Here is a 13,282-nt window from a genome sequence, read left to right as displayed (position 1 = left end):
CCTGCCGCTTCTCCACCACCACTGCACTCTCTCCATAAATCATTAAGGGCTGTGCATATCGAGGGAGAAGAGAGGGAGGAGAGGTGGGTGTGAAAGGCTTCGTATGCACATTTCTGCAGAAGGGAAGGGAAAAATAAGGCAGAAGAAACCTTCAAACACAAATACAACACTCAGCACCGATGCTGAGTGTAGATTTACATTTTAGTCATTTAGCAGACACTCTCATCCAGAGCAACTTACAGTAGTGAATGCACCGATGCTGCAACAGGGCAGTCCAGTTTCACATTTTTGTTGTCCTTTAGGGAAGAACAAAGTGCAATAGACTAGTGTGCAAGGAGGCCAGTGGGCATGTGGGCCTGGGCTAGTGTGTTCATCACGTAGCATGTGATAGATAGCTCCCTGAGCAGTCAGCTTTCTCTTCTAACACCCCATTCTCAGATTACAATCACTGGGACAGACACCTTCAGAAACACCTCTACACAGAGTGAGAGCACAGACGGGGAATACTGTCTGAACGGGCTCAGAGGAGCTCTACTGTGTGTCTCACACATAAACACATCCTTGCATGCCCACACACATGTATGAGACAGTGCCAGTATGTGTAGTATCACCAGAGCCAAGCTTTGGTCCAAGCTTTGATCCTAGACAAAGACCTGCAGCCATGTAGTTTTATTCACTATGAAGGGATACTGGGGTTCCTGAAACTGAGCTCTGGTCAATCCTAACTATAGCGTTTACCAATAACAGTTCTAAATTTACACCTTCACAGTTCAAACATTTAGTTTAAAATACTTAATTTAAGTGTTTGTGGAGGAGAGTGTCTGCTGTCTAACAGTCTGCAGTATAGGCCTCCTGTACTGTTCTTTGTGTTGCGCTGGGTGACTTTAAAGAAGGGAAGAGGTTGCCATGGATACTGGTAATGGAAGTGGCAGTTAAAGGAATAATACTATCTAAGCAGGATATCATGATGCCAATGAGTCAGTTAACCAGTCTAAGTGATGTATCCCAAATGGCACCATATTTCCTATATAGTGCACTACTTTTGACTATGGGCACTGGTCAAAAGTCCTGCACTATATGGTGCCATTTGGGACACAGTTAAATTACGCCAACCAGAGGGAGACAGGAGACAGACATCCTCTGCATCATCCTTTACATGCATTTTTAGTATGGCTCTAATAGCTATTACAGAGCTGAGCGTGTACTTGATTATGAGTACACTTGACTATGTATGTGTTAGTTATGAGTGACATTTGGAAGCAACAACAACGGGACAGAATAGTAGGGCAGACCAAAGCTTATGTTTCAGTCTTGGTGAAACGATACAGTGCAACCCATGGTAACCCCTGTTCCCCAACACAGTATAATCTCTCCATAGCAAGTCTAGTTCTATGAATCCCTCTTAATCCTACGTTCACCACCTGTAGTATGTTTACATCAACCTTTCCGTTTTAGCGACACATCCCAAAACGTAACGGCAATGCTCAAAATATAATCCCAAACACACTAGAGCGAGAGAGAGAAAATTAAGAAAATTACTTTGAAATAGCGAGATACTGTACATACAGTGTCCTCTGTAATTATTGGGACAATGAAGCATTTTTCTTCTTTTGGCTCTATACTACAAAAGAATGGATTTGAAATCAAACAATGACCATGAGGTTAAAATGCAGACTGTCAGTATCATCCATATTAGGAGAAATGTTTAGAAATTACAGCACTTTTTAGACATAGTTCCCCCAATTTTAGTGGACCGAAAGTATTGGGACAAATTAATTTATGTGTAATAAAGTAGTAAATAGTTAAGTATTTGGTTCCATATTCATTTTCTCCAGAATTAAGACCCTGAGAGGACGTTGTTTACCTTGTTGCCGACATTGTTTACCTTGTTGCCATAGAAGTATGGGTTGCCAAGGAAAACCGCTCAGGGATTTCACCATGAGGCCAATGGTGACTTTAAAATAGTTACAGAGTTTAATGGCTGTGATAGGAAAAAACTGAGGATGGATCAACAACATTGTAGTTACTCCACAATACTAAGTCGAAAGAGCACAGCAAAAGGAGCATGGCAATCAACGTTGGTTGCATGTCACGAGCCGTGGAAGCCGAAGACAGCAGCCTGCCGCAAAGTAGCCTACACTCCCAACGAGAGGCCCGGAGCGGATACAAACAACGAATAGTTTCGCCGCCCTGGAGCCTGATCTTCCTGCACCTTCGTCGCTGGGGGTACCTGTGTCTGGAGCCTGATCTTCCTGCACCTTTGTCGCTGGGGGTACCTGTGTCTGGAGCCTGATCTTCCTGCACCTTCGTCGCTGGGGGTACCTGTGTCTGGAGCCTGATCTTCCTGCACCTTTGTCGCTGGGGGTACCTGTGTCTGGAGCCTGATCTTCCTGCACCTTCGTCGCTGTGGGTACCTGTGTCTGTGGCCATTGTGCCTACTCCTACTCCTTCCCCTACAATTTCGAAGACAATGTCGGCAACCTTCCATCCCTGCTCTGGATCGAGCGGGGCTTCACCATCTGTTGGAGGTCTGCACCATCCTGTGAAGCGTGGGAGTGTGCCGATTTCCTCATCCTTTTTGCCAGCCGTGATTTTGGGCAGCTCCATGGTAAGTGTGACTGTTCCTGGTGCAAAAACAATGTCCTACCCCGGAGCTAGAGTAAATTGCATTACTAAGCTGCTCCCGAATGTATTACGCCGGGACATGGACATCGATTCTATCGTAGTCCATGTTGGTTTTAATGATATTATGAAGGGCAGCTCTGAAGAGTTGAAACTGGATTTCACAGAGCTGATTGACTGTCTGCTAGACACTAATAAAAGATCCATCATATCTGCTTGCCCTGACCCTGAGCCTGCCTGCCGTCCTGTACCTTTGCCCCACCTATCTAGATTACTTACCCCTGCCTGCCCTAGACCTATCTTTTGCCTGCCCCTGTCGGAATAATAAACTGTTGTTAATTCGACGTTGTCTGCATCTGGGTCTTACCTTAAAACGTGACAGCTGAGTCATCATAACGCTTTAGCAAATGTACATTATACCAGGGGCATTGGTAGACACAATGTAAGGAACATAATTTATGTCCCTCTAACTGCCCTGAATGCCTCTGCTGATCTTACAGCTATTGTATGCTGCAATCATTTCTCTATGAACCAGATTTATGCTGTTAGCACTGAGGCAGCGTGCCCTAGGATCGAATCCCCGAGCTGACAAGGTAAAAATCTGTCGTTCTGCCCCTGAGCAAGGCAGTTAACCCACTGTTCCCCGGTCACTGAAGATGTCGATTATGGCAGCCTACTGCACCTCACTGATTCAGAGGTGTTGGGTTAAATGCGGAAGACACATTTCAGTTGAATGCATTCAGTTGTACAACTGACTAGGTATCCCCCTTTCCCCTTTCCATAATAGGACGTCCACTGTGTGCAGCTTACCCGGCACTAACATAAATAACATAAGAATATCGACTTCTGATAAGCTTCCTAGTAAAGCAATGAAAACAAGCAAGCATTGCAGAAAAGTGGTTCAAAATAGCCTGTTAACTGCTAGTAACAGATAACATTCGTAATGTGACTATCTCTGAAACTCAATTAGGCAATGCCTTTGATGGTACAGTGGTAGCAATACAAGGTTATAACATTTACAGAAAATACAGAAATGCCAGTGGTGGAGGTGTTTATATTCAGAACAACATTCCTGTGAAGATTAGAGAGGATCTCATGTTAAATACTGTTGAAGTAATATGGCTACAGGTTAATCTGCCTCACCTAAAGCCCATTCTTGTGGGAAGCTGCTATAGACCACCAAGTGCTAACAGTCAGTATCTGGATAACATGTGTGAAATGCGTGTAATGTATGGGATATCAACAGAGGTATATTTTCTGTGTGATTTAAATTTTAACTGGCTTTCATCATGCTGCCCACTCAAGAAAAAGCTTCAAACTGTAACCAGTGCCTGCAACCTGGTTCAGATTATCAGTCAACCTACCAGGGTAGTTACAAACACAGCAATGAAATCATCAACGTGTATTGATCACATATTTACTAATGCTGCAGAAATGTGCTTGAAAGCAGTTTCCAGATTCATTGGATGTATTGATCACAATATCGTAGCCCTATCTAGCAAAACTAAAGTTCCAAAGTCTGGGCCTAATATAGTGTATAAAATGTTAAACAATAAGTTTTGTAGTGATTCCTATGTTGTTGATGTAAAGAATATTTGCTGGTCCGTGGTGTGTAATGAGGAGCAAACAGACGCTGCACTTGACACATTTATGAAATTGCTTATCCTAGTTACTAATAAGTATGCACCCATTAAGAACATGACTGTAAAAACTGTTAAATCCTCGTGGATTGATGAGGAATTAAAAAATGGTATGGTTGTGAGGGATGAGGCAAAAGGAATGGCAAATAAGTCTGGCTGCACAAGCAATTGGCAAACATACTACAAATTGAGAAATCATGAGACTAAACTGAATTTAAAAAAGGAACTACACTACGAAACAAAGATAAATGACATAAATAATGATAGTAAAAAGCTTTGGAGCACCTAAAATGAAATTTTGGGAAAAAAGGCAAACTCAGCTCCATCATTCACTGAATCAGGTGGCTCATTCATCACAAAACCGACTGATATTGCCAACTACTTTAATGATTTTTTAATTGAAAAGATTAGCAAAATTAGGCATGACATGCCAGCAACAAACACTGATACTACATATCCAAGTATATCTGACCAAATTTTTTGCAAATATATAAATATAATGCAAATATTATTTGTACTACATACTTAGAGCTACTTATGGTCACTGTAGTTCAGAGAGAGGGGGGAGGGATGGGGAAAGAGAGAGAGACAATGACAGAGAAGAGAACAAGAGAGAGGGGGTGAGCAAGAGAGAAAGAAAGAGAGAAAATGAGAAATGTTTGCATGGGTGTGGTGTACACATGCCAACCAATGTACTGTATAATTACCCAAAATGTGTTTTGCTTGCATTCTAAGCACAATTCAACATCAGTAGGAGGGTTTCCATTCTGTGCCATTAACATGTCCGCAATCGCAAAATTTTCCTATTGGGTGGATGCGTCTGGGACTGGCAGAACGCGCTGACACCTCAGAGGTCATGATACAGATAACTGAGTTCTTCCAGAAATGCAGTGGTGGGAGACAGTCTATTTTGGGGAAAGTTCAGTTTAAGTGTAGGCTATGTGCTGGCTCGGAAAGAAATAGCCTTCAGTCCAGAAAGTGGGTCCTCATATACTAACGCTTCAGTGTTTCACTTCAGTTACAGGACATTTGAACTTAAGGAAAGGACTATAATTAGGCCTACATTACATATCAAAATTATAGGACTGGACTATATCATGTGCATCACAAACCAGCATACGCATACTGCTAATGCAACACCAGAAACAATACAACTTAGTGGCCTTATTCAAAGATACCAGGACTGAGGTATTGTGGGTAAGGGGAGTGACACAATATACCCACCCACCCACCCACCCACCCACATCCGTCCAGATACATTACATGACCAAAAGTATGTGCTCGTCGAACATCTCATTCCAAAATCATGGACATTAATATGTCATTTGTCCTCCCTTTGCTGCTATAACACCCTCCACTCTTCTGGGAAGGCTTTTCACTAGATGTTGGAACATTGCTGCGGGGACTTGCTTCCATTCAAACACAACAGCATTAGTAAGGTCGGGCACTGATGTTGGGCGATGATGCCTGGCTCGCAGTCGGCATTCCAATTCATCCCAAAGGCGTTCGATTGGGTTGAGGGCAGGCTCTGTGCAAGCCAGTCAAGTTCTTAACGAACCATTTCTATATGGACCTCGCTTTGTGCATGTGGGCATTGTCAGGCTGAAACAGGAAAGGGCCTTCCCCAAACTGTAGCCACAAAGTTGGAAGCACAGAATCGTCTTGAATGTCATTGTATGCTGTAGCGTTAAGATTTCCCTTCACTTGAACTAAGTGGGCCTAGCCCGAACCATGAAAAACAGGTTCATACACCTGTCAGCAACGAGTGTTGCTGAAATATCCAAATACACTAATTTGAAGGGATGTCCACATTCTTTTGTATGTAAACTGTACATAATGCTGGAGTGAAGCAAGTTGTCCTGATTTTCTTGACTTACATATTGACTTGAGTTTTTTGACACTGAAACTGCCCTATACTGCTGCAGCAACTATAGGCTAATATTGTTAGAAAGGAAATAATTCAGACTAGGGATGCACGGTATATCGGTGAACATATCGGAATCGGCCTAAGCTAAAAATGCCAACATCGGTATCGGCCTGATATCTAGTTTAACGCCGATGTTAAAAAACGATATCAAAGCTACTGAGCATACCTATATAACGTGACATGACATAAAATTTTGCGCTACACATGCAACACAGCATTCCTAACCTAGCCCACAATGTCTGCTGTGTGGATAGAGCAGTCAACAAGTCGAGCAGTCATTTGAAAGAGTAAGAACATTTCAGCGAGACAACTCAAAGCGAAATCCATTAAAGCCAAGATAATGGAATTCATTGCCCTTGACAATCAACCGTTCTCTGTCGTGGGTGATGTTGGCTTTCGCCGACTGGTCGAGCACCGGTACGCACTACCAAGTGCTCTATTTTTCAGATGTTGACCTACCGGAGTTACACAGTAATAGCATCACTGCTATTAGCTTCACGACATACGTACTATTGAACGCCGTTTGGGTCTTTGCGTGTCAAAAAATATACAGTAACACTGTCAAAGCTGTACAAAAAAGTCTGCAAACACGCAAACAGCGATGTGTTTACAATACTGCGTTGGTAAAAAAGCATCATTCGTTCGACCGCAACTTCTGGGGCAGGAAGCTTTAGCTTGATACCAAGCTAGCAACAATACAACCAGCCTGAAAACAATGACCAGTAGAAACTGCAGTCATTTTCATTATTCTTAGTCGTGATTTAGGAATCCTTGTGAGTAAGTATTAGCTGGGTTGCCACTTGTTGTTCGCCTATTGAAATTGAAATTCAGTTCATGAAAATAAATAGCTAGCCAGCTAGTTAAACCTGTTGCCAAAAGCTGACGTTATAAGCAGGTTCATCTGGCTAGTGAGGCTCGACCGGACCGGGTTATGTGTTGTGAAACTAGCCACAATTAGGATTAGGCACATTAGTGGAATTTGCGGTTTGCCTTCAAAATAAAAGTATGTCATTGACAGTGATGCATATTAATAGAAATAGTAGAATTATGCTATACTTTTATTTTGAAGGCTAAGCGCAAAGTCCACTATTGTGGCTAATCCTTATTGTGGCTAGCTTCACATAGATGGGTCCGACCACCATTAATCAAATAAGAGATGTCTTATAAATTAGGGTTATTTTAGATGATCACACCTAGCTATATAGTTAGCTATCTATAGCTACTGAAACAGATGTTTTGCTATGTTTTTGTGGAAGAACATTGTTTGCATCCATGAGCCAGCTTGATTTTTTTTTTAATGACCAGCACTGTAGGTGCGCAAGACAATTTTACCAGCATCATAGCATACGTATCGATGAATCGTTGTGACATGAAATACGAGTGAGTGTGTAATAACTACGTAAAAAATGTATGAACGCGTACAATTATTATGTGACGTGCAGTCATATTCCGGTCCTGATTGGTCAACAAGCTTATTTGACACATCAAATAGTGTTATTTGACATCTCAAAGACGCAAACGGCGTTCCATAGAAATCCTGGTTGAGAATAAAACGACTGAACTAATGAACAACGAAAAGCACAGCAAGTGAGTGAAATAAATAGGTTTTGATTATGTTTTACTGGTAATGGGGACATATGTAAATGCCAACAAAATAACTTTTTGGTCAATGTGGTGTGTAAACTTTATTTAACTAGGCAAGTCAGTTAAGAACAAATTCTTATTTACAATGACGGCCCGGACGACGCTGGGCCAATTGTGCTTTCCCTATGGGACTCCCAATCACGGCCGGATGTGACACAGCCTGGATTTGAACGAGGAGTGACGCCTCTTGCACTGAGATGCACTGCCTTACACCGCTGTGTCCATGTGTGTGTGTTAAATAGTTAACTGTACTAGAATGCTTAAAAGGCCACGAAAATGGTAAACATCGGTTATCAGTATCGGTATTGATGTGGATGTTATCAGAGGTCATGCTTATTTGGTGTGTGTGTGAACAGGCCTATAGAGAAGTAATTGCATGATAATAAGGATCCACTGGCTTCCCTGTGGCTCAGATGGTAGAGCATGGTGTTTGCAACGCCAGCATGGTGTGTGCAACGCCAGGGTTGTGGGTTCAATTCCCACGGGTGGCCAGTACAACAACAAAAAAAATGCATGAAATGAAATGTATGCATTAACTACTGTAAGTCGCTCTGGATAAGAGTGTCTGCTAAATGACTAAAATGTAAACTGAAAGCCAGTTATTCTGGTAGTCAACACCTGTCTTACAAATGAATAGAACACACACACTCTGAATTATCTGGAAGGTTCAACAAGTACCTTTCCACCTCAACTCCTCCCCTCATTCCAACGATGTGTGAACAACCATTAAAACTGTGTCCTGGCTCCCTATTTATGTATACACACACACACACACACAAAACCATGCACACACACTCTGTATAATCACAAACACACTCCATAAGTAAAAGTTTGCTTATACTGTGTATAGGCTTAGCCACGCGAGTTGGAAGGCACATGTGTCGGTTCACCCCAATTCAAGGGGAGTATGTTAGCAGCATGTAAGCAGTCTTGAGGAAGGCAGCTACAGGGTTAGACTATAGTGGTGAACTGGAGGCAATAAGTGCACTGTACACCTATTTAGGCCCCCTGGCCTATGGGATTCCCCCAGTAGGGCTTTTTACTAATGAGAAGATAACATTGAACTATTAGTTAGGGACCCTCTGGCCAGCACCAAGGGAGGGCAAAGTCTTGTTAAATAGGATAATTATGTGTCTTAGGTGAATTAATGTTGAGCATTTAGTGCCACAGCCCTCCCAGCAGAAATGCATACACATGTCGGCATGGGTTTAAATCCGTCCCACTGCCATTTTGGTGGGACTCTTCCTATCTTTCCATTGTATCCCTCTATTAGTATTTCTTTAATTTAAAAAAATCTGAAAATACAGAAAAAGAATGCCAATAATAGGGGACTCATATGTACACATGCACCTACACACACACACAATGGAGCCTGGGTCATACGTACACATGCGCCTACACACACAATGGAGCCTGGGTCATTTGTACACATGCACCTACACACACACACGATGGAGTCTGGGTCATATGTACACATGCACCTACAGTGCCTTGCGAAAGTATTCACCCCCCTTGGCATTTTTCCTATTTTGTTGCCTTACAACCTGGAATTAAAATAGATTTTTGGGGGGTTTGTATCATTTGATTTACACAACATACCTACCACTTTGAAGATGCAAAATGTTTTTTATTGTGAAACAAACAAGAAATTAGACCAAAAAAATGAAAACTTGAGCGTCTATAACTATTCACCCCCCAAAGTTAATACTTTGTAGAGCCACCTTTTGCAGCAATTACAGCTGCAAGTCTTTTGGGATATGTCTCTATAAGTCTGGCACATCTAGAAACTGGGATTTTTGCCCATTCTTCAAGGCAAAACTGCTCCAGCTCCTTCAAGTTGGATGGGTTCCTGCTGGTGTACAGCAATCTTTAAGTCACACTCCGTTGGATTGAGGTCTGGGCTTTGACTAGGCCATTCCAAGACATTTAAAATGTTTCCCCTTAAACCACTCGAGTGTTGCTTTGGCAGTATGCTTAGGGTCATTGTCCTGCTGGAAGCTGAACCTCTGTCCCAGTCTCAAATCTCTGGAAGACTGAAACAGGTTTCCCTCAAGAATTTCCCTATATTTAGCTCCATCCATCATTCCTTCAATTCTGAACAGTTTCCCAGTCCCTGCCGATGAAAAACATCCTCACAGCATGATGCTGCACCACCATGGTGTTCTCGGGGTGATGAGAGGTGTTGAGTTTGTGCCAGACATAGCGTTTTCCTTTATGGCCAAAAAGCTTCCATATGTTTGGGGAGTCTCCCACATGCCTTTTGGCGAACACCAAACGTGTTTGCTTATTTTTTTCTTTAAGCAATGGCCACTCTTCCGTAAAGCCCAGCTCTGATGAGTGTACGGCTTAAAGAGGTCCTATGGACAGATACTCCAATCTCTGATTAATGCCCTCCTTGCCTGGTCCGTGAGTTTTGGTGGGCGGCCCTCTCTTGGCAGGTTTGTTGTGGTGGCATATTCTTTCCATTTTTTAATAATGGATTTGATGAGGCTTCGTGGGATGTTCAAAGTTTTTGATATTTTTTTTAAACCCAACCCTGATCTGTACTTCTCCACAACTTTGTCCCTGACCTGTTTGGAGAGCTCCTTGGTCTTCATGGTGCCGCTTGCTTGGTGGTGCCCCTTGCTTAGTGGTGTTGCAGACTCTGGGGCCTTTCAGAACAGGTGTATATATATATACTGAGATTATGTGACAGATCATGTGACACTTAGATTGCAGACAGGTGAACTATATTTAACTAATTATGTGACTTCTGAAGGTAATTGGTTGCTCCAGATCTTATTTAGGGGCGTCGTAGCAAAGGGGTGAATAATCTTTTTGCATTTTTTGAAACAAGCAAATACTTTTGAATACTTTTGCAAGGCACTGTACACACACACATGATGGAGCCTGGGTCATATGTACACATGCACCTACACACATGATGGAGCCTGGGTCAAAAGACTCAGTGATTTCTGTTGGCTGGTTACTATGGAGACCGTGGTTGTAAAGTACCATAGAGCAGTCAGCTGGATGTGTCAGCCATTATTAACATATTTAAACAAGAGGGCTAACTTTACAATATTCACACTTAAATACAGTGTGTGTGTGTGTGTGTGTGTGTGTGTGTGTGTGTGTGTGTGTGTGTGTGTGTTTGTGTGTGTGTGTGTGTGTGTGTGTGTGTGTGTGTGTTTGTGTGTGTGTGTGTGTGTGTGTGTGTGTGTGTGTGTGTGAGAGAGAGAGAAAGATAAAGAGAGAGAGAGAGACGGAGGCAGACAAACACAAAGAGAAAGAGAGGCTGGTACTATATTTGTGCCAAATGACCCATTGTGCCACTAGATATTTCTGTCAGTGTGCCACCTCAGCATGTGTCCTCCTAGTAGGGAGCGGCCCTTATTCAGCAACAACACAGATTTGTGATGACTCATTCATTCAACTGTCTTTATGTGAAAAAGACAAGCCTGTCTAGGGGACTAACAAAGGATTTTAGGATCCAATGATTTACACATTTTATAGCTTTAAGTATGAACAACATAATGCATTCTTTACTGCACTCTTTCTGTAGGCTTATGAGCTCAACAAGGCCATTGCAATGTTTTCTTCATTGTAAACAAAGAATCAATTTCACAGAGACAGTCAGAGCTCTCTAGCCTAGTAAACGGTTGGCTGTCTCTTCCTTGAAGACCGTCACTAAAAGCTCCTTTCATTGATCAACTATCGCTCAACTGTCTTCTTTTTGAAAGGATGCCCGAGACTTCGGCACCGGGCCAAAGAGCTATAAATGCCAGATCTGTCTTTCCAACAGTTCAGCCGTTACAAAACAAGGATGGTATCATCCATTACTTGACCGGTGTGTGAGGAATTTGGACGATGGCACTTGCCATTTGGCCACCCTGCAGTTTCTTTTTGGGGGCGTGTGATGATGCTGCGTCATGCATGGATACAGTGTAGGGCCTAACACATTTCTTTAGTAATTCTGCGACACGGGACACAATAGCCTTGAGATTGTGGTTTATGTAAACTAACAACTGCAAATTCCTAAATTCATATTGTCCTATGCACAATAGATGCAGTGGTTTGAATAAGCCTATAGTCTGCGTCCTCAAAGACCATCACATCATATGGCAACAAATTTGACATCAAAATATAGACCTGTTGGTTACAAATGTATCACAATCTTTCTATGAAATCATAAAGCGCCTAGACTGGGCTCTGTGGCAAAACAATTATGCAAGGCCTGTGACGAATCTATGCAATTGTGCCGACAGTTGCATCTATGCAAATGAAAAGCAATTAAATGTAGGGCTTGAAGACATACCTCAAAGCCACCCGGACTGAGCTTTCGTCCTGTCCCATCGACATGATTCCACAGTTGAGTGGTTATCGATTGATAGAAGAACAAAAACGAGTGTAGGTTATCTATCCGTTTATTTTCATCCGACAAAACTGGATGGAGATGAGTGCGCAGCTCCGGAGAGCCAGTTGTCTGAGCGAGCAACAGAGCAACTCACCTCGACTTCACCTCAGCCATATTTCAGATTATTATAAGCATAATAGAGATGTTCAATAAAATACTGCGCCTGTTTGGTGCCCCCTTGCATTTCCAGCTAGAATGCATTCTTTGGCGGCATTCTGTTGGAGCGGCAAAGCTGTTGCGTTCAGTCCAGTCGCTTTTGCGGCTCGTCTGCTTTCAGGCTCTTTGGATGGGAGAGGGACACACGCCTCCCGCGCACACCGATTCTGCTAGAGTCGCAATGCGTCACCAAACCACGCCTTCCTCGACGGCCTCTGTCTGTGAAGGTTGCCCGTTGACGTCACAATGCGCACGAAGCAGCCAGATGACTCAAAATTGACATCGAAATAGAATTTGACTTTTGAAGAAACGTGGATAAACGTCAGAATCGGTAAAAGTCAAATTGGTGAAACCGTGAGATCTAGTTGGATGGAGATCAATTCCAATTTCGACATTTTGAAGAAATGTAGTGAGTGACTTCATGCCAGGTCTAATCTTGGAATATCATCCTCACAAATTAATAGTCTGTTTTCCATGAGGACCATGATGCTGGTTGTTATCAGTCAGATCATCAAAACCTCCCCCAAAATTACGAAAAACTAATAAAATAATAAAATATAAAACATTTAGTTGACCATTTGGTTTGAACAGAAATGGTTTTCCCCCCAAAAAACCCACACTTATACCGTAGGCTACACACAATGACGTGGTTGAGAAAAATAGCAGTTGGTACGTAATAGGCCCCATGTATTTGCAACTCTATAGTCTTTGAATAAGTGCCCTTTCATTTCATTGTAGCCTATGAGATGCTTCCGGCTACCTTGGTGTACCTCTGAGGATTTCATGAGATTTACTTGACTTAAACTCATAGGCAGTTGACGAATGTCCTACATCTCACTCTGTTCAGGAAGTTTTTCCAGGTCACACCTGTTTAGTCCACACTCAGTCATTTCTGTG

General features: G+C 42.5%; 1 protein-coding gene across 2 annotated transcripts in view; it reads right to left on the bottom strand.

Moving 5' to 3' along the window:
* Nucleotides 1-12,585, bottom strand: part of LOC115152340 (kinesin-like protein KIF21A) — a 56,533-nt gene extending 43,948 nt beyond the window's left edge. The window contains exon 1 of one of the 2 annotated variants that reach the window (XM_029697110.1): nt 12,131-12,585. In XM_029697110.1, the coding sequence (XP_029552970.1) occupies nt 12,131-12,174 (44 nt within the window). In that variant the 5' untranslated portion in view covers nt 12,175-12,585. The remainder of the gene's footprint in view (nt 1-12,130) is intronic. The other variant, XM_029697111.1, reaches the window with a different exon arrangement.
* Between the last annotated feature and the right edge of the window lie 697 nt (nt 12,586-13,282).

The sequence above is a fragment of the Salmo trutta genome, chromosome 17 (assembly GCF_901001165.1).
Source record: "Salmo trutta chromosome 17, fSalTru1.1, whole genome shotgun sequence".
Classification (NCBI taxonomy): domain Eukaryota; kingdom Metazoa; phylum Chordata; class Actinopteri; order Salmoniformes; family Salmonidae; genus Salmo; species Salmo trutta.
Note: the sequence above shows the minus strand (reverse complement) of the source record. Positions and strands in the feature narration are given on the sequence as shown.